At 42.6% G+C, this 21,774-nt stretch overlaps 1 protein-coding gene across 3 annotated transcripts in view; it reads right to left on the reverse strand.

The window, feature by feature from the left end:
* ADAMTSL1 (ADAMTS like 1) overlaps positions 1 to 21,774 on the reverse strand; it is a 1,022,249-nt gene that overhangs the window by 53,083 nt on the left and 947,392 nt on the right. For all 3 annotated transcript variants that reach the window (XM_040417238.1, XM_040417239.1, XM_040417240.1), the window contains 4 exons: positions 21,253 to 21,406; positions 17,579 to 18,710; positions 14,318 to 14,445; positions 9,597 to 9,725 (listed from right to left, as the gene is read on the reverse strand). In XM_040417238.1, the coding sequence (XP_040273172.1) occupies positions 9,597 to 9,725; positions 14,318 to 14,445; positions 17,579 to 18,710; positions 21,253 to 21,406 (1,543 nt within the window). The remainder of the gene's footprint in view (positions 1 to 9,596; positions 9,726 to 14,317; positions 14,446 to 17,578; positions 18,711 to 21,252; positions 21,407 to 21,774) is intronic.

Consider the following 21,774-nt stretch of genomic DNA (forward strand, 5'->3'; position numbering starts at 1 on the left):
AAGCATGGTCAGGGCAGGTATATCACGTACACTGCGCATTGGTAAACCTGCTGACGGCTGCCAAACATGGAATGCGTGGCTCTGCAGAGGAGTTGGTGACACCGCCACGACTTGCAGGCAGGCCTGCTGCCACCTCCTCTACTCCTCCTACTCCATCCTCTTCGCTAACCTCCTCGGCTGAGTCCTCTTCTGCTGCTGCGTCTTGCTCCACATCAACTGCACCCCTCCAGCTCCCCAGGGGCTATTCCACATCCCGGATACGACAGTGTCACGCCATCTTGGGGTTGACTTGCCTGAAAGCAGAGAGTCACACCGGACCATCACTCCTGTCCGCCCTGAACACTCAGGTGGATTAGTGGCTGACCCCGCACCAACTGGAGATCGGCAAAGTGGTGTGTGACAACGGAAGAAATCTGTTTGCGGCATTGAATTTGGGCAAGTTGACACATGTGCTGTGCATGGCACATGTGTTGAATTTGATCGTACAACGCTTTGTGTATAAGTACCCAGGCTTACAGGATGTCCTCAAGCAGGCCAGGAAGGTGTGTGGCCATTTCAGGCGTTCCTACACGGCCATGGCGCACTTTTCCGATATTCAGCGGCGAAACAACATGCCAGTGAGGCGCTTGCTTTGCGACAGCCCTACACGTTGGAATTCAACACTCCTAATGTTCGACCGCCTGCTCCAACAAGAAAAAGCAAGTATTTGTATGACCGGGGTGCTAGGACAGCCTCTGCGGAGCTGGGTATTTTTTTGCCACTTTACTGGACGCTCATGCGCAATGCCTGTAGGCTCATGCGTCCTTTTGAGGAGGTGACAAACCTAGTCAGTCGCACCGAAGGCACCATCAGCGACCTCATCCGATTTGTTTTCTTCCTGGAGCGTGCCCTGTGAAGAGTGCTGGATCTTGCCGTAGATGAGCGTGAAGAGGAAGAGTTGTGGTCACCATCACCACCAGAAACAGCCTTATCATCATCGCTTGCTGGACCTGCGGCAACGCTGGAAGACGAGTCTGAGGAAGAGGAGTCAGTGGAGGAATGTGGCTTTGAGGAGAAGGAAGACCAACCACAGCAGGCATCCCAGGGTGCTAGTTGTCACCTATCTGGGACCCGTGGTGTTGTACGTGGCTGGGGGGAAGAACAGACCTTCAATGAGATCAGTGAGGACAAGGAACGGGACATGAGTAGCTCGGCATCCAACCTTGTGCAAATGGGGTCTTTCATGCTGTCATGCCTGTTGAGGGACCCTCGTATAAAAAGGCTGAAGGAGAACGACCTGTACTGGGTGGCCACGCTACTAGACCCCCGGTATAAGCAGAAAGTGGCTGAAATGTTACCAAATTACCGGAAGTCAGAAAGGATGCAGCAGTTCCAAAACAAGTTAAAAAGTATGCTTTACACAGCATATAAGGGTGATGTCACAGCACATCGGGAATCTAACAGGGGAAGAAGTGAAAGTAATCCTCCTCCTACCACGACCACGCCGGCAAGGACAGGACGCTTTACAGACGTGTTGTTGATGGAGGACATGCAGAGCTTTTTAAGTCCTACGCATTACCACAGCCCTTCGGGGGCCACCCTCAGAGAACGACTCGACCGACAGGTAGCAGACTACCTCGCCTTAACTGCAGATATCGACACTCTGAGGAGCGATGAACCCCTTGACTACTGGGTGTGCAGGCTTGACCTGTGGCCTGAGCTATCCCAATTTGCGATAGAACTTCTGGCCTGCCCCGCTTCAAGTGTCCTGTCAGAAAGGACCTTCAGCGCAGCAGGGGGTATTGTCACTGAGAAGAGAAGTCGCCTAGGTCAAAAAAGTCTAGATTACCTCACCTTTATTAAGATGAATGAGGCATGGATCCCGAAGGGACTGACAGTGGGGGATGCATTTGACTAAAAAAGGCCTGATGAGATGCCTTGGGCTAAAAATGGTCCCCACGCTGCTGTATTTAATCTCTGCATGCCGGATGACTTGCGTGACTTCTCCGCCACCAACTAGGGTTCAAGCCGCAATGTTTTAGTATACTTTCTGCCTGGAAAACATCAATTGCAACCATACCTAATTTTTCAGGCATGTGTACATGCCTAATTTTTCTGGCCTCTGGTGCTGCACTGTGGCTGCAAAAACAAAACAAAAAAAAATGCACATACATGTGTCAATTCCCCTTCGTGATCGTTACCTTGTTGTGGTGAAGGGACTTGCGTATCATAATGAAGCGACCACCTCTATGAGTGTGTTGGCAATGGAAATGTTGGCACACCCCAGATGATAAGGTCTTTGCTTCATTGTGAACAGACCAAAAGCGATCGGCTGGATAATTTTTCATAGAAAAAACATTATTTTTCTTTGTGATCATCTAAGGTGATCATTAAAGCCTACGCCAACAATGGGCCCACACTGCAGAATCATTGTTTTCTGCGTCATTTAACTGTCACTGAACTACCTCAGCACGACCATAGGCTTTGAAAAACCCCCATCGCCTGCAATCTCCCGAACGTGCGCACGAGCACAGTTATCACTACACCAAGATTGACGCATAGAGGAATAAAATTTATGTCATGAGTGTGTCAACTATTGACAACTCTTTGTGGTTGTTTGCGGTGCGTTAAACGGGGAGTTTGGTCTGTCAGAGTTTGGTCTGTCACTGTGAAGCGGGCGTAACCCTTACACTACCTGATCGATACAACATCATACCTGAACGTATACACACACTGGATGTTTTAAAGCACGTTATTCCAAACAATTTAGGAATGTTAGGTGATTTATGCCCTTTATGGATTAAAACCCGACTCTGCGTCAACTACGTAATTTTCCATGGGAGTTTTGCCATGGATCCCCCTCCGGCACACCACAGTCCAGGTGTTAGTCCCCTTGAAACAACTTTTCCATCACTATTGTGGCCAGAAAGAGTCCCTGTGGATTTTAAAATTCGCCTGCCTATTGAAGTCTATGGCGGTTCGCCCGTTCGCAAACATTTGTGTAAATTCGCGTTCGCCGTTCGCGAACAGAAAATTTTATGTTCGCGACATCTCTATTTAGTTACTCTTTAAGTTGTTCTTTTTTTTTACTATTAAACCATTATGTAGTTTGAAATAAACAGAAATGCCTGACATAGAGCATTGTTGTCACTCTGGAAAATATAAAGTAATGAGCTTCTATCCTGATCTGAGAAGTGTGATTGGAGATTTGCACAGCTCATTTTTCTGGGAAACATCACACGAAGACGCCCCAGACAGATTTGTTTACCCGCACTGTTCCGCTCATGCTGTGTGGGGTTTGATTGGTTTATAAACAGTCTATAAAACAACTGTCTTCTGCAACCGAAATACAATTTCCTGAACACACGTAGGTTGAAGGCTCCCTATGAAAGTCTAAAAGATTCCTTACCCATATTGAGGTAACAGAAAAGAAATTAAAATGGTACAAGAAAAATATGTTCCAATACTCAGTATATTTACTAATTTACTAACCTAAAATAGATACAATACCATATGGAAAGAAGTAGTATGCATACATAGAAGCAATATCCACAGTGGATAACATACAATAAATCAAAAGCTTGTGTGATTATGCTGCATTTCACATACAGTTAGTGGTCATTTTATTTCTTGCTGCCTTCAAGTACTAGGTAGGGCTTCTATTTGCCCGCAAAAGAGCAAGAATTTCTCATGGTATTGACCGATACTGGAAAAATCCCTTCGAGATTTAGCTCCATTCTGAAAGGGTAGCACAATGGTAAGGGGCCTAATGTATTAAACCATTCACTCAAGCTAGAATGGATCCATGAATTCATTTGGTTATAGTACATTGATGGTGAACCTTTTACAGACTGAGTGCCCAAACTGCAACCCAAAACCCACTTATTTATCGCAAGGTGCCAACACGGCAATTTACCCTGAATACCAATATAGTATATCTTCCATGTACTTTATCATTAAGCAATAGTCTGCCTACATTCAGTGCGCTGCCTGTGCTGTTCATAGTGTGTCCTGGGGCTGATAAATAGCAGGAAAAGTCTAAGGTATATTGGTACACCACAGACTTTATCCAGGGTGCGGGTGCCCACAGAGAGGGCTCTGAGTGCCGCCTCTGGCAACCGTGCCATAGGTTCACCACCACTGTTATAGTACATCACATATCAAGATTTGTCAGGCTAGGGTATTTTTCTGTAGTTATTTCATATACTGTGAAATGATTTTTTCAGTCACTGTCACCCACTTATCAATGTGAAGCAACCATTTCATGGCCAAAAATCACCAAGATCACATTTCTATCTCATCCCGGTATTTGGTTTCATCATAAAAGCAGACTGACAAGTGTGGAGGTTGAACTTATAATGTGCCAAAGACTGTACCTGTTATATTGTTAATTTTCTGGGAAAATACCATATTTTAATGGGGTGTTCCCGGCTGCAGATATAGATGATATCCTCAGGACAAGTAATTAAAGGTGTTGTCTCACTTCAGCAAGTGGCATTTATCATCTAGAAAAAGTTAATACAAGGCACTTACTAATGTATTGTCCATATTGCTGTCTTGATTCATTTTTCCAGCAGCAGTGGCCGTGCTTGCACAATAAAGGAAAAAGTGTAGGCCTCTCTGGTGGCTGGGACCGTGGGAGTGCACATAGTTCAGTACTTTCTCCTACAGTGCGCAATCACAGCCACCGCTGCAGGATTGCAAGGTGGTCATAACACCTGCATAAGAACAGTGTATAATGTGATGGAAAAATGAGTGAAACCAGCAAAGGAAGCAATATGGATAATAACAATACATTAGTAAGTGCCTTGTATTAACATCGCTACATGATAAATGCCATTTGCTGAAGTGAGACAACCCCTTTAATATATGAACGGTCTGACACCTCGCACCCCCACGATGAGCTGTTCCCTTCAGCCTTTGCCGCTGGAACTAGGACTTTGAATGAAGCAGGAAGCACAGCTCTGGTTAAGATGTAGTGGCTAAGCTGGGTTATTGCAGCTCAGCTTCCATTGAATGGAAAACACCTTTAATTGGTTGGGTTTCATGATGGAACATAAATCTTACACCAATTTTGAATACGGCCATATGTTCTTGATTCAAAATGGTCACCTACAGTAGATAAATATGCACCAGTCCGGTGCATGTCCATAAATCATACACTATATACAATATATATTAATTTAAGTACACATACAGTCAGGTCCATAAATATTGGGACATCGACACAATTGTTACATTTTTGCCTCTATACACCACCACAATGGATTTGAAACAAACAAGATTTGCTTTAACTGCAGACTGTCAGCTTTAATTTGAGGGTATTTACATCCAAATCAGGTGAATGGTGTAGGAATTACAACAGTTTGCATATGTGCCTCACACTTGTTAAGGAACCGAAAGTAATGGGACAATTGGCTTCTCAACAGTTCCATGGCCAGGTGTGTGTTATTCCCTCATTATCCCAATTACAATGAGCAGATAAAAGGTCCAGAGTTCATTTCAAGTGTGCTATTTGCATTTGGAATCTGTTGCTGTCAACTCTCAAGATGACATCCAAAGCGCTGTCACTATCAGTGAAGCAAGCCATCATTAGGCTGAAAAAACAAACCCATCAGAGAGATAGCAAAAACATTAGGCGTGGCCAAAACAACTGTTTGGAACATAAAAAAAACAAAACGGAATGCACCGGTGAGCTCAGCAACACCAAAAGACCCGGAAGACCACGGAAAACAACTGTGGTGGATGACCAAATAATTATTTCCCTGGTAAAGAAAACACCCTTCACAGCAATTGGCCAGATAAAGAACACTCTCCAGGAGGTAGGTGTATATGTGTCAAAGTCAACAATCAAGAGAAGACTTAACCAGAGTGAATACAGAGGGTTCACCACAAGATGTAAACCATTGGTGAGCCTCAAAAACAGGAAGGCCAGATTAGAGTTTGCCAAACAACATCTAAAAAGCCTTCACAGTTCTGGAACAACATCCTATGGACAGATGAGACCAAGATCAACTTGTACCAGAGTGATGGGAAGAGAAGAGTATGTAGAAGGAAAGGAACTGCTCATGATCCTAAGCATACCACCTCATCAGTGAAGCATGGTGGTGGTAGTGTCATGGCGTGGGCATGTATGGCTGCCAATGGAACTGGTTCTGTTGTATTTATTGATGATGTGACTGCTGACAAAAGCAGCAGGATGAATTCTGAAGTGTTTCGGGCAATATTATCTGCTCACAATCAGCCAAATGCTTCAGAACTCATTGGACAGCGCTTCACATTGCAGATGGACAATGACCCAAAGCATACTGCAAAAGCAACCAAAGAGTTTTTTTAAAGGAAAGAAGTGGAATGTTATGCGATGGCCAAGTCAATCACCTGACCTGAATCCGATTGAGCATGCATTTCACTTGCTGAAGACAAAATTGAAGGGAAAAAGAACAAGCAGGAACTGAAGACAGTTGCAATAGAGGCCTGGCAGAGCATCACCAGGGATGAAACCCAGCATCTGGTGATGTCTATGCCTTCCAGACTTCAGGCTATAATTGACTGCAAAGGATGTGCAACCAAGTATTAAAAAGTGAAAGTTTGATTTATGATTATTATTATGTCCCATTACTTTTGGTCCCTTAACAAGTAGGAGGCACATATGCAAACTGTTGTAATTCCTACACCGTACACCTGATTTGGATGTAAATACCCTCAAATTAAAGCTGACAGTCTGCCGTTAAAGCACATCTTGTTCGTTTCATTTCAAATCCATTGTGGTGGTGTATAGAGCCAAAAATGATAGAATTTTGTCGATGTCTCAATATTTATGGACCTGACTGTATAAACAAAATAATGTCAAACAAAAGGAGGTGGAGGGGTCTTTGGATTATGGTACATTTCCTAGCTATTCTTATGCAAGCATATGAAGTTATATAGAAAGGAAAGAGGCTTTTTGGCTACCAGGGGCGTAGCTATAGGGGGTGCAGAGGTATAAGTCATTACTGGGCCCAAAAGTCTGATGGGGCTCAAATACCCTTCTGTCACATTATAAGACAGCATCATTACAGAAAGAACATGGTATTTTGCACTGGGACCCATGATCTCCAAGTTATGCCTCTGCTGGGAATTGTTGGACTACACTGCGTGCAGAATTATTAGGCAAATGAGTATTTTGACCACATCATCCTCTTTATGCATGTTGTCTTACTCCAAGCTGTATAGGCTCGAAAGCCTACTACCAATTAAGCATATTAAGTGATGTGCATCTCTGTAATGAGAAGGGGTGTGGTCTAATGACATTAACACGCTATATTAGGTGTGCATAATTATTAGGCAACTTCCTTTCCTTTGACAAAATGGGTCAAAAGAAGGACTTGAATGGCTCAGAAAAGTCAAAAATTGTGAGATATCTTGCAGAGGGATGCAGCACTCTTAAAATTGCAAAGCTTCTGAAGCGTGATCATCGAACAATCAAGCGTTTCATTCAAAATAGTCAACAGGGTCGCAAGAAGCGTGTGGAAAAACCAAGGCGCAAAATAACTGTCTATGAACTGAGAAAAGTCAAGCGTGCAGCTGCCAAGATGCCACTTGCCACCAGTTTGGCCATATTTCAGAGCTGCAACATCACTGGAGTGCCCAAAAGCACAAGGTGTGCAATACTCAGAGACATGGCCAAGGTAAGAAAGGCTGAAAGACGACCACCACTGAACAAGACACACAAGCTGAAACGTCAAGACTGGGCCAAGAAATATCTCAAGACTGATTTTTCTAAGGTTTTATGGACTGATGAAATGAGAGTGAGTCTTGATGGGCCAGATGGATGGGCCCGTGGCTGGATTGGTAAAGGGCAGAGAGCTCCAGTCCGACTCAGACACCAGCAAGGTGGAGGTGGAGTACTGGTTTGGGCTGGTATCATCAAAGATGAGCTTGTGGGGCCTTTTCGGGTTGAGGATAGAGTCAAGCTCAACTCCCAGTCCTACTGCCAGTTTCTGGAAGACACCTTCTTCAAGCAGTGGTACAGGAAGAAGTCTGCATCCTTCAAGAAAAACATGATTTTCATGCAGGACAATGCTCCATCACACGCGTCCAAGTACTCCACAGCGTGGCTGGCAAGAAAGGGTATAAAAGAAGAAAATCTAATGACATAACCTCCTTGTTCACCTGATCTGAACCCCATTGAGAACCTGTGGTCCATCATCAAATGTGAGATTTACAAGGAGGGAAAACAGTACACCTCTCTGAACAGTGTCTGGGAGGCTGTGGTTGCTGCTGCACGCAATGTTGATGGTGAACAGAACAAAACACTGACAGAATCCATGGATGGCAGGCTTTTGAGTGTCCTTGCAAAGAAAGGTGGCTATATTGGTCACTGATTTGTTTTTGTTTTGTTTTTAAATGTCAGAAATGTATATTTGTGAATGTTGAGATGTTATATTGGTTTCACTGGTAAAAAGAAATAATTGAAATGGGTATATATTTGTTTTTTGTTAAGTTGCCTAATAATTATGCACATTAATAGTCACCTGCACACACAGATATCCCCCTAAAATAGCTAAAACTAAAAACAAACTAAAAACTACTTCCAAAAATATTCAGCTTTGATATTAATGAGTTTTTTGGGTTCATTGAGAACATGGTTGTTGTTCAAAAATAAAATTAATCCTCAAAAATACAACTTGCCTAATAATTCTGCACTCCCTGTAGTTGCATTTGGACGTCAGATTTAATTAGGGCTCATGTACACAAACTTTTTGTGTCCATTCCGATTTTTTGAGGACCGTCTACGGAACTATTTATTTCAATGGGTTGGCAAAAAAACTGAAGTTACTCCGCATTCCTTATGTCCGTATTTCCGTTCCGCAAAAGAATAGAACATGTCCTATTATTGTCTGCATTACGGACAAGGAGAGTACTATTATATTAGGGGCCATTGTGCAAAATATGGAATGCACATGGACATCATCTGTGTTTTTTGCGGATCCGTTATTTGCGGACCGCAAAATACATACGGTCGTGTGCATGGGCCTTTAGTCTGATAAACCAAGAATCAGGGTGACCATCCATGGGAGATTTTATGTAAGATTAGAGGCTTTTGTTTTGTTTTTTCATTAAAGGTACTGTAACATTCTACCTTAAAATCTCTATCTTATCTGCTTTGAACAGTAGCATACACATATATTTCATATTTCATCTCCTCTGCCCACAATGGAGAAGGATAGCATTGATAACATCTGTTTAAAATAACTTCCTGTCAAAATGATTTTACGACGTTTGAAAACATATATGATCAAATCAAAGCTGTCATTTTTCTCTGCAAAATGGTATAATCGTGTCTATAGACGTCAAGCTCTGTCTACACAGATGCCAGGGAGCAGCTCCCTTCTGAATCAGCCTCTTGGTATTGTATGTCAGACTAGCAAACCAATCCCGCATCAAACAGAAGACATGACATATTATGTTTGTACTATGTGGTAGAAAACTACATAAACTAGTAGTTTATGGCTTCCAATTTGAAAACGAATAATAATTTAACTGATATGCTTGGTAGATATTGTAATGGGAGTTGTCATTTTATAGATGTCCAACCGCAGTGATAGTCTATCACATCAGTGTCACCTCTTACTTACCTGCTACTTGACAATGGATAGTGACATTTGTTGCATGAATGGTCTTCACTACGCTACCCACATCGACAGCTATGGAAGGCGTATCCACATTGATAAGCACAGTCCTGGAGGTCTTTATTAATGGTTTCCCTGAAGAGAGAAAACAATACATCATGGTCACCTGATACAGAAGAGGTCCAAAGAGCAGGCGCCAAGAGGAAACCTGCTGTTCTGCAGCAGGCTCCCCATACAAAGCATGCTATAAACCATCTGGGATAATCAAGAATAGATGGAGGAGACCGCAGGGGAGCAAGCAAAGCCTGAATATTTGCGAACCTTTCGAGGTCAGTGAAGTAAGGTCGGGCATTTTATGCTCAGGATTCGTAATGTCCCTAACATGAAATAGCTACTAAAAACTATATAAAGCAAAATATGAAAACAGAGCTATCGTGATGCCATTCCTTTTTCCACAAACTGATGGAAATCTGAGCCTATCCAGGGTTGCAGTTTTGTACCCTTTAATTTTTTAATGCTCAGTGATCTAGACACACTCCTTGATGGCCTTATTGATCACATATGGGACAACGTGTACAGTAGTTGTCCACTCGTTCCTTCTGTTGGTTGAGCAGTATTAGTAAACTGATTGACACATGGTTTTTATTCTCTTCGACAATGAGCTGGGTTGGTCCTTCTGCCTCCCTGGAGCTAGGAACTTTGATTTAACATGTGTAAAATAGCAATGCCTATCATACATAAAAAACAGAAGCAATGTATCCGAGCCAAGTCCTACACATTTTCTGCAAGTAAATACTACTGAAAATAAAAGATTTGCTGCAGATGTTTTAATTTTTCCTTCCAAGGGCAACCCTGAGCGTAAGCATTATAATGGATATGGGTTAAGTGTTTATGTTTTCACTGCGGGAATGGACTATAATGTTTAGCAATCAAGTGTGTGTTAGTCACCTCAGACTTAGGAAAATGTAACTACGTTACTTTAATTGGAAAAATCGCTGTGGTCTTAAAATACACTACACCATGAAGCCAGATCTGTTGACATTTCACTAATGGGCAAGGGCCTGCCAGTCAAAAAGTAACGGGAAACACTATCCATTAACAAGCATGTTAACAAACTAGCCATATACAAAGCAGGTAGAGACAGTTTTACTAGTGGGTGATACAATAATGACTTTAAACATTTCGTTGCAGCATAAGGAAATAAAACGTATGTGGTCTGTCAGGTACAGTATCCCAGTAAGAGAGATCTTATAATATATACAGTACACCAGGCACCACAAAAACCGTACGGTTGAAAGGTGAGTACACAATGTCACCTACTGTGTGCAGAAACTAGATGGAAACTGCAAGCAGAAAATAAGCAGTAAAAATTAATGGTCTAAAGCAGTGTTCCTCATCTCCAGTCCTCAGGGCCTACCTACCGGTCATGATTTGAGAATATCCCACAGAATGAATGCCTGAGGTAAGTCCTGATGCATGGACACTAATTATATCACCTGCTCAATACTTAAGGAAATCCTGAAAACATGACCGTCAGGAGGGTCCCCAGGAACGGAGTTGAGGAGCCCTGGTCTAAAGTGATCTAAATGAAATGTCCAACACGGTAGTAGACAATAGCCAATGGATTATCTAACCTACATGTGGCAGATGGTAAAAGATTCATTTTTCTGTTTTAGGGTCTCTGTGTGGTATTCAGGTGCTACTTATAAGTTACCAATAGGTCTTAAAGGGAATCACTCGGCTCAGAAATACAACCCAAACTAAAGTAGCCAGCAGTAAAACGCACTGAGAGGACTCCAGTGCTCCTGCACATAATGGAGAGGACTCGAAAAGGAGTCCTATCAATGCATTTTGCTGCTGATTTCTGGGAGCACAGCGTCAGAATGCAAGTGAATATGAAGATAAAAATGACATAACCGGACTCAGCGTCACTTACCCTATACACTATACACACGCTTACTGTAGTTTGGGGGCATTTTGGAGCAAACAGATTCCCTTTAAGCACTTTTTTACTTCTAAATTACCATTTATCATTACATGTTACTCAAACTGAAGGGGAAATCCAGTCGCAATGATTTCCTGATACTGTATGTCAGGAGAGAAGATCACATTGGTGAAGACTGTCACTGATCATATATTTTTCTTGTTCGAAATCTGACACCAAGCAATTGGTTTCAATGGACATTTTCTTAGGAGGCTGGTTAGATATGCAGTAAGAAAAATTGTAAAGAGTTCTAAAGAGCAACTTAAAAGGGGATGTTTCAGGGCCGTCTTTACCAAGGGGCAAAAGGGGCAGCTGCCCCGGGCCCAGTTGCTCCTGGGGGGCCCAAGGCAGCTGCCTCTTGAGCCCTGCTAGCCACTGCCCCGGGTGTCAGGCTGTCAGCTACACAGGGGGTGCTGCCATGCCTACCGGCACTCCAGCCAGCGAACTGTGTCTGTGAGAGCTGTGAGTGTGATCTAGGACCTTAGATGACATCATCACCATGTGACCAGTAACCTAGCAATATTACTGGTCACATGGCTATGAGGTCATCACAGGTCCTATCAGGAGTGTTGCAGGAGAAGTTTGCCTTAACTGTGGAGCTTTTTTTGTAAAGATTACATCAGAAAAAGGTGACAGGGGCTGTTATGCTAATATACTGTAAACTACTGTATAGTGGGGTGCTGTATACTGTGGGGGCCTGTATACTGTGGGGGGCCTGTATACTGTGGGGGAGCCATATACTGTGGGGGGCCTGTATACTGTGGGGGGCCTGTATACTGACTGTGGGCGGGGGCTGTATACTGTGGGGGGCCTGTATACTGTGGGGGCCTGTATACTGTGGGGGGGCTGTATACTGTGGTGGGGGGCTGTATACTGGGGGGGCTGTATACTGTGGGGACCTGTATACTGTGGGGGGCCTGTATACTGTGGGGGGGGGGCTGTATACTGTGGGGGGGGGCTGTATACTATGGGTGGCCTGTATACTGTGGGAGGCTGTATACTGTGTGGGGGGGTCTGTATACTGTGTGGGGGGGCTGTATACTGTGGGGGGCTGTATACTGTGTGGGGGGGCTGTATACTGTGGGGGGCTGTATACTGTGGGCGGCCTGTATACTGTGTGGGGGCCTGTATACTGTGTAGGGGCCTGTATACTGTGTGGGGGCCTGTATACTGTGGGGGGGGCCTGTATACTGTGGGGGGGGGCCTGTATAGTGTGGGGGGGGGCCTGTATAGTGTGGGGGGCCTGTATAGTGTGGGGGGCTGTATAGTATGGGGGGCTGTATACTGTATACTGTGGGTGCTGTATATTGTGGAGTGCTATACTGCTGTACTGTATACTGTGGGGGGCTGTATACTGTATACTGTGGGTGCTGTATAGTGTGGAGTGCTATACTGCTGTACTGTATAGTGTGGGGTGCTGTATCGTGTATAGTTTGGGGTGCTGTATACGGTGAGGTGCTATACTGCTCTACTGTATACTGTGAGGTGTTGTATACTGTGGGCTGCTATACTGCTCTACTATATACTGTGGGGTACTGTATAGTGTGGGGTGCTATACTGCATACTGTGTGGTGCTGTATACTATAGGGTGCTATACTGCATACTGTGGGTTGCTGTATACTATAGGGTGCTATACTGCATACTATGGGGTGCTGGGGTGCACTGTAACACTAGGGTGAGCCGAGCCCTGGTCTCCTTCCTGCAGAGCGGTGCCCACTTCCAGCCTGAGCCCAGCTGCCCAGAGCACTGATCCTGAGCCGATGGAGTCTTCAGAACTGGAAGTATTTACAGTCAATCACTGTACTCTACCAGATGTGTGGATTTTTGTGTGTGTGTGTGTGTTGTGGTGGAGGGCGTAATTGCATGCTAAGGTGTGGGAAGGCGGGATCCAGGGGGCCCAAGTAAATTTTTGCCCAGGGTCCAATCAATATTAAAGACGGCCCTGGGATGTTTCATCACAAGATCCCATAACTATGTCTCAGAAGGGGTATATATCCGTGGATGCCAATTTGTCTCTATTTGGGGGAAAAGATTTTCAGATGTAGTAGAGTTAACACTCATGCTTTCTGAGATTTCTGAGATGTGTTATCTAAACTAAGCAAACACCTTCAATTGCTTTTCAATGGCTTTTGTTTCAAGATAACACGATGATTTAAGAAATTTGAGTTAAGAGATTGAGTGCTAACCCTGCTACAATAAGTCTTACACTAGCATTATGAGATCTGGAGCTCTCTGGATCCGGCATGCTTGCTGGCCCCATTGTCTATAACCAGGTCCCGCGGAGAGCCGGCGGCTACCTGCTGGGATTCGGTCAGGCAAAAACAGCAGCGTGCATATTTGCCGGATAGTGGCCGGATTTCTGCTAGACTCCATTAGCACAGAGAGCTCCAGCAAGCTGCTCTCTACCAAAACAACCTACCAGAACTCGTAGGGGGAGATTTATCAAAACTGGCGCAAAGGAAAACTGGCTTAGTTTCCCATAGCAACCAATGAAATTGATCCTTTCATTTTCCAAAGGAGCTCTGAAAAATGAAAGGTGGAATCTGATTGTTGTGGGCAACTAAGACACTTCTCCTTTGCACCAGTTTTGATAAATCTCCCCTACACTGTTAGTTTGAAAGAAGCCTAAGTCCATATTGACTGTTACAGTTAAAATATGAAAGACAGAGAGAACCAGATTATTGAACTTTTTCAGAGGTCACTGGAAAGCTATTTCTAAAGCTTAGGATTATTTATCACCTACCTGCAAGAGTAATGGCAATTGACACTGAGGCAGAGCCTAGAGAGTTGGTGGCATTGCAGGTGTAGAAGCCAACATCAGCTTCAACTGGTTCTAATATCTCCAAGGAATCATCTGACTTTAGAAGCATCCTGAAATAACACATGAAAACCAGTGTTTAATGAAACAAGGGTGACAATTCAATCTGTTAGCTAATATATATATATATATATATATATATATATATATATATATTTTAATTATTATTTATTATCAAACATATAATGCAGATGACTGACAACGCAGGAAAATCATGTTACAAAGAAATGTTTGATATTTTATGGTTTACATTTTGTTAACTTTGCACTTTTTAATGATATTGCATAACATACTCATAGATAGATACTGTAAATAGTTAGATAATATTAGATAGATAGATAGATAGATAGATAGATAGATGTATGGTTCACCTGTATTTTTACTGAGAAAAATTCAATAAGTCATAATCAAGTAAAAAGAAGATGTGGGGGTGCCTACTTATGTTTATAAAATAGCCCTCTCTCCTGATCCCTGATGTAATCATGAAAGCAGGCCGACACAGGGAACTGAATTGGTACAGGTCAGTTTTAACTGGAGATAACCCATTAACATAGAGTTCCATTTAAAGCTCATCAGTCAGCAGATTTGTACCTATGAAACTGGCTGACCTGTTACATGTGCACTTGGCAGCTGAAGGCATCTGTGTTGGTCCCATGTTCATATGTGCCAGCACTGCTGATGAAATGAAGTTTTAATATATGCAAATGAGCCTCTAGGAGCAATGGAGGCGTTACTGTTACTCCTAGAGGCTCTGCTCTCTCTGCAACTGCTGCGCCCTCTGCACTTTGATTGACATGGCCAAGCAGGGAAAACATTATCACACCTGGTCGTGTCAATCAAAGTGGAGATATATGACATATGAACACAGGTAAGTTTAGAGAAAAAAAAATAGCAGTACTGCCGGGGCGCTAAGATTTAACCACACTTTATTTTAGTATAAAACTAGACATAAACAAAGTGATTGGGTCTTAGTTTAGCTACGCGTTTCACTGACGCTCCGTCGGCTTCTTCAGGCTGTAATGCCCATGCACATGTACATCTTCCGAATGCTTTGTTTTTTTCAATTTGGACTCTCCTGACCCGTTTTCATCATGTAAAGAAATCCCTCTGGTTTGTTTCCATCCTTTATGTTGCACTTCCTGTTGTTTCCAACTAAACCCATGATGAACTTCTCCTTTCTCTGCCAAAGCTCTAGCGCTGCCCCTAACAACACCAGCTAGTTTATGGCTCCTCCCCCAGCTAGATACATAGAAACTCCCCTATCACTGCCCCTAAAAACACCTAGATAGTTTATAGCTCCTCCCACCAGCTAAATACATAGACACTCCCCTATCACTGCCCCTAATAACACCTGGCTAGTTTATAGCTCCTCCCACCAGCTAATTACATAGACACTCCCCTATCACTGCCCCTAACACCACTCAGCTAGTTTATATCTCCTCCCACCAGCTAGTTACATAGACACTCCCCTATCACTGCCCCTAACTCCCAGCTAGTTTATAGCTCCTCCCACCAGCTAGTTACATAGACACTCTCCTATCACTGCCCCTAACTCCCAGCTAGTTTATAGCTCCTCCCACCAGCTAGTTACATAGACACTCCCCTATCACTGCCCCTAACAACACCAGCTAGTTTATAGCTCCTCCCACCAGATAGTTACATAGACACTCCCCTATCACTGCCCCTGTATGGACATGATATCACAGAAAATATGTAAGAGCTGCATGGACAAGGTCATGTGACCACAGCCCAGAACAGAAGATAGGATCAATAAAGGTAAAAGAAACACATTACAAAATTACAGCTACATTTATAAATGATTATTTTAACCCTTTCACGCCCAGCGCCGTATATGTACAGGGCTGGGCTGGTGTTTAAAGATGGTGCCCGCTCCTGCCGCTGCGGGCGCCATAGCCGCAGGTGTCAGTCTTCTTCTTTTAACAGACACCTGCGGCTCATGTCTGCAATCGGCAGTAATGCCGATCGCAGACATTTAACCCCTCAGATGCCGTGGTCAATCCTGACCACGGCATCTGAGCACGCTGAAACCGAAGGTGCGCACTTTCGGTTGTGCTCCGGCTACCCCGTGTGGCGATCGGAGGATTCGGAGGGTGTATGCAGCAGCCCGTGTCTTTATGAATGACACAAGGCTGCTGCATAGTATTTCCTATGGAGCCCTTGCCTGTAATAGGGCTCCATAGGAAAGTAGTGAAATCACCATAGACTTCCATGCAAGTGCATTGGAATCTATGATAATAGCAATCAGATGATTGCATGTTATAGTTTCCTATGAGAACTATAAAAAGTGTAAAAAAAAAAAAAACATAAAAATTCAAATCACCCCCAATTTCCCAAAATAAAAATAAAAGAACAAAAAAAAATAATAATATACATCTTGGGAGTTGCAATGTGCGAAAACGCCCATAGTATAAAAATATAAAAATATATTCTCCATACGGCAAACAGCGAAATGGAAAAAAGCGTCCAAATGGCCGATTCGCCGTTTTTGGTCGCTTCATTTTCTACGAAAAAATGTGTAAAAAGTGATCAAAAAGTCACACACACTTCAGAATGGCATCCAAGAAAAGTTCAGATTGCCCCACAAAAAATGAGCCCCCATACAGCTCCGTACACATAATTACAAAAAAGTTATAGGGGTCAAAATATGGAGACCAAAAACTAAAACAGATTTTTTCCCACTTTTAATTTTTTTTATCACTACCAAAACGCGAGAAAAACTATACATATAAGGTATCGCTGGATTCGTACTGACCTGTAGAATAAAAGTAACTGGTCAGTTTTATCGTACATTGAACGTCGTAATTAAACAAAATGTAAAACTGTGGTGGAATCGCTTTTTTTTTTGCAATTTGACCCCATTTGGAATTTCTTTCCCGCTTTCCACTACATTATATGCAATATTAAATGGTGGCTTTGGAAAGTACAACTTATACCGCAAAAAACAAGCCCTCATATGGCTATGTGAATATGTGAACAGACAAATAAAAAAGTTATGGCTCTGGGAAGGCAGGGAGCGCAAAACGAAAACGCAAAAAAACCCTCCGGTCCTGAAAGGGTTAAAGGATGTGCTGCAAACCGTAAAACTGTATGCATTACTAGTGAAGAAAGCAAATTGAATTCATGGTGTATGAAGATCACTTAGCAATGTGTTGTCACTTTTCTTACCTGTTACTATATTTTACTTCTTCTCCATTTTTGGCCCAGCTAATAACTGGTTTAGGGTTTCCACCGGCTTCACAATGCAGAAGCACACTGAGAGTTCCACTAGCCAGTGCCACTGTCTGTCCGATATGAGTTACAACTTCAGAAGCAGAAAAATGTTGAGCTGCAGATATTTTTCTAAGAATTACTGGTTTCCTAAAATAATGTTCTGGAAGAATTTCATGAGGTTCAAATACTTCCGACTCCATTGATGATGATCTCCAGGAGCTGGAGAAGCCAGAAACAGGTTTGGAAAATGAATATTCTGATCTTCCAGCACTAACCTGTTTATGCTCTGCCTTGAAAACAGGTGCTTTATGGTTCTCTAGGTAGCTCCGTGCTAACTCATGGGCCAACTGGGATAACAGGTGTCTGCTGTTGTTGTCATGGAGTTCAACAGGTTGTTGAGACAAAGATTGAATTATATCATCTATGCGTTTAATATCGATGACAACAGTGTTTGCTAAAGAGTGCTCCACAACATGATCTTCCTCTGAGGAGATGTTCCTTTCAAAAGACTCCTGAGGGTCAGCTGGATCCACATAATATTCTGACCAAGGTTTTAAAGCCATTAGCCTTGAGATTATATCATCATAGCGACTACTTGCATCTGAGCCTTGAATTTGTTTTTCTGTCTTGCTTCTGTTAAACAGATTTGCAGTTTGATGTTTTTCTGGACGATTATAAGCCTCATTTTTTTTTTTTTTTTTAACAGTTTCATCATCTCTTATTCTAAAAGCATGAGAAACAATTTTATTGTTTTCATTAATGAGCTTGATAACAAAATGTTCTTGGCTAGATCCTGCCAGGCATGTGTACACTCCAGTGTCTGAAGATCTAAGGTGATGAATCTTGATGTATCCATGTGGTGCAACAGTAATGTGCTCTGAGCTTATCAAGTGTTTGCCATCCTTCTCCCATATAATCTGGGGTTTACGGTATCGCCTTACAGGGCACTTAAGCACAAAGGAGGTCTTTGGAAGGAGGTAAGCATATCCGCCAACAACAAATTGCAACTTCTTATGTTTTCTTGTTTGGATATATATTTTTCTCAGACTGGCAATTTGAGGATTTGTTTTCTGACCAAACTTTGGTCCTTAAAAGAGAAAAAACAATAATAGTTATGGCATGAAAATCGAATAGGAAGATACAGTATATAAACAATAAAAATGAATAACAATTACACTGTAAAAAGGAGCGCAATAAAGTAAATCTAATAAAAAGATGAAACCAGCACAACTCGCTATAAAACTCTTTCTTTATTGTTCCATATTTAAAAACACCATCATGGTGCAAAAAAGTAAAAAAATGGGCTATGTGTTTCTATGTGTCTTTCCTCATGGTCATGAGAAAGGACACATGAGACATGTCCGACAAAAGTAGGGCTTTTTTTTCAAAAAATTTTTTTGCACCATGATGATGTTTTTTTAATATGGAATAATAAAGAAGAGGGAGATTGGGTTTCAGCCTTGTACTGCTCTGAATCAGCTAGTGGAATAGAGACGTGAATATGAACTTCCTGTCACCAGGAAATGCAGTGCAATCTGACAACACCATGTTATAGAGCAGGAGGAGCTGAGCAGACTGATATACAGTTTTGTGGAAAAAGATACTGTATAACTTGTAATTTTTACATTTATATCTGCAGCCCTGTGAAGAACTATTGTTACAGGAGGGAGGTGTTATCAGTGACTGACAGCTATCTCTGTATGCACACTTATACACACAATGCTATCAGTCACTGATAACATCTCCTTCTGTATGCCAATAGGTATAAAGAAATATATCCATAAATTCCATTAACTCATCGGGACATAGCCATGGACTTAGAAGTTCCACAGCTTGACTACAATGCGCATCGCGGGTCAGAGGTGGGTGGACTTGCGCCGTCCCGTCATGCGTGTTCCCAGTGACGTCAGATGCGTGCTGCCCTTGCTGGGATCGCGCGAGCGGAAGGGCGGAAGTCCCACTACAGCCCGGCCTGCTAACTATCGCGATGCGCCGCGAATGGAGTAAACACCAGATAGACCATGTGACTAGAAGGAAACAAACGATTGGCTAAAAGACAGTTAAAAGACCTCCAGTCTAAGAAGGTAGCCACTCCTCCTGAAGAAGCAAACGCGAAACGCGCGTAGAGGGGCACGCCAGGCACCGACAGCTCATCCTATCCTCACATTCTGGGGCATCGGGTAAGAGAGATTCAGACCTGCTTAGCATGTTCTTTGGCATTGTATTTTGATTGCGAATGGTTGCGCACATCTGGCTGATAGAACATGCCCACATGATAGAAAGGAAGTCACTTATACCCGCTAGACTCGCATCATACATCTGGGACTGCATGTTAGATATTTATATCCCTTATGTATAGGTTGTTGAGTCTTAGGAAGTCAATACCTCATGTTATATATGAGATCATGGGATTGCTCATGAGCTACCGATGCAGGCACTTTATACTGTTTCCACGTGTTTGTACATGTGTATGTATGTTTTTTATGTCCAATTAATAAATTTTGATATTTGGGTATTTCATGGTACCAGATCTCTTTGTTGATTTATATTTAGGAGGTACACCTGTGTATGCACTGGTGGTGTTGATCCAGTTGATTGATAAATGTATAAAGTTGCAGGTTTTACCCTATCTTTTCCTACAAAACTACATATCAATCTGCTCAGCTCTTCCTGCTCTATAACATGGTGTTGTCAGATTGCATTGCATTTTTTTGGTAACGGGTCCTGTTTAAATGCTTAAAGGGGTTGTCTCACTTCAGCATAGCATTTATTATGTAGAGAAAGTTCATACAAGTCACTTACTAATGTATTGTAATTGTCCATAGTGCCCCCTTTGTTGGCTAGATTGATTTTTCCATCACATTATACACTCATTTAAATGGTTACAGACTACCCTGCAATCCATCAGAGGCTGGCGCTTTTTCCTGTAGTGTGCAAGCACGACCACCACTGATGCATTGCAGGATGGTCGTAACCATGGAAACAAGCAGTATATAACGTGATGGAAAAAGGAAGCAATATGGACCATCACAATACATTAGTAATTGGCTTGTAATAACTTTCTCTACATAATAAATGCTATTTGTTGAAGTGACACAACCACTTTAAGTGAATTTTGATATTGCTAGGAAATGACATCACTTTATGATTAGCTGGACCTCTGGGACTTCTACCGGTTCTGATAATGAAAGTACATCCACTTCAAAGTTTTCCCTGTACACAGGCACTACCAGCCACCAGCAGCACAGGGGACTGCAGCAAGGCCTGATTCACTTGAACTGGACTGTGCTGCAGGTCCCTGCACATTGAGTGACTGGGAGCACCGGTGTGAAGGGAGAAACCGAAAGGGGACGCAACAGGAAATCAGCACTGTGAATCTTGGAAACCCCTGCTATGTGATGGCAATAGGGTAATCATTTGAAACAAAGCTGTTTGGAAATGGCTTGCGATCAATGCCACAGTTCATTAATCGTTTGCCAGCATAGTACAGAGTCTTGGAATAACCCTTTAACTTAAATGGCTGCATTTTCCTAAAGCTAATTCTGGAATACATCTATTATTACAATGTTAAAAAGTAACGTTATAAATATAACGTGATTAAAAATGTAAATGTAAACCATAGAAATTACTAGTGCATGGCGCAAGTGAGCAAGGGCGGGTCATCTGATGAAGGACTGAACCAGCGCATATAGATGAATTTATCACAACGTATTCCCCAGTCTTCATTTTCTTCCTACAAACTGCGTCTTGGATCTGTGTTCCTTCTCCACAAGACACTGAGCACTAAAAGAAACAGGACATTCAGTAAATGAACACCTTTAGCTGATTTCAATACATCTATATTTAAGAATACTCCACTGCAATAATTACATTTTGCCAATTTGTATCATAATTATATGATACTGTGTATACAATGTGGAAAAATATAAGCCAACTTTATGTAGACTTAAAGCTCATCTGTCAGCAGATTTGTACCTATGACCTGTTACATGTGCACTTGGCAGCTGAAGACATCTATGTTGGTCCCATTTTCATTTGTGCCCACATTACTGAGAAAAATTACGTTTTAATATATGCAAATGAGCCTCTAGGAGCAACGGGAGTGTTGCCTTTCCACCTAGAGGCTCAACATTTTCTGCAAACACCAGGCC

The sequence above is a fragment of the Bufo bufo genome, chromosome 2 (assembly GCF_905171765.1).
Source record: "Bufo bufo chromosome 2, aBufBuf1.1, whole genome shotgun sequence".
Taxonomy (NCBI): domain Eukaryota; kingdom Metazoa; phylum Chordata; class Amphibia; order Anura; family Bufonidae; genus Bufo; species Bufo bufo.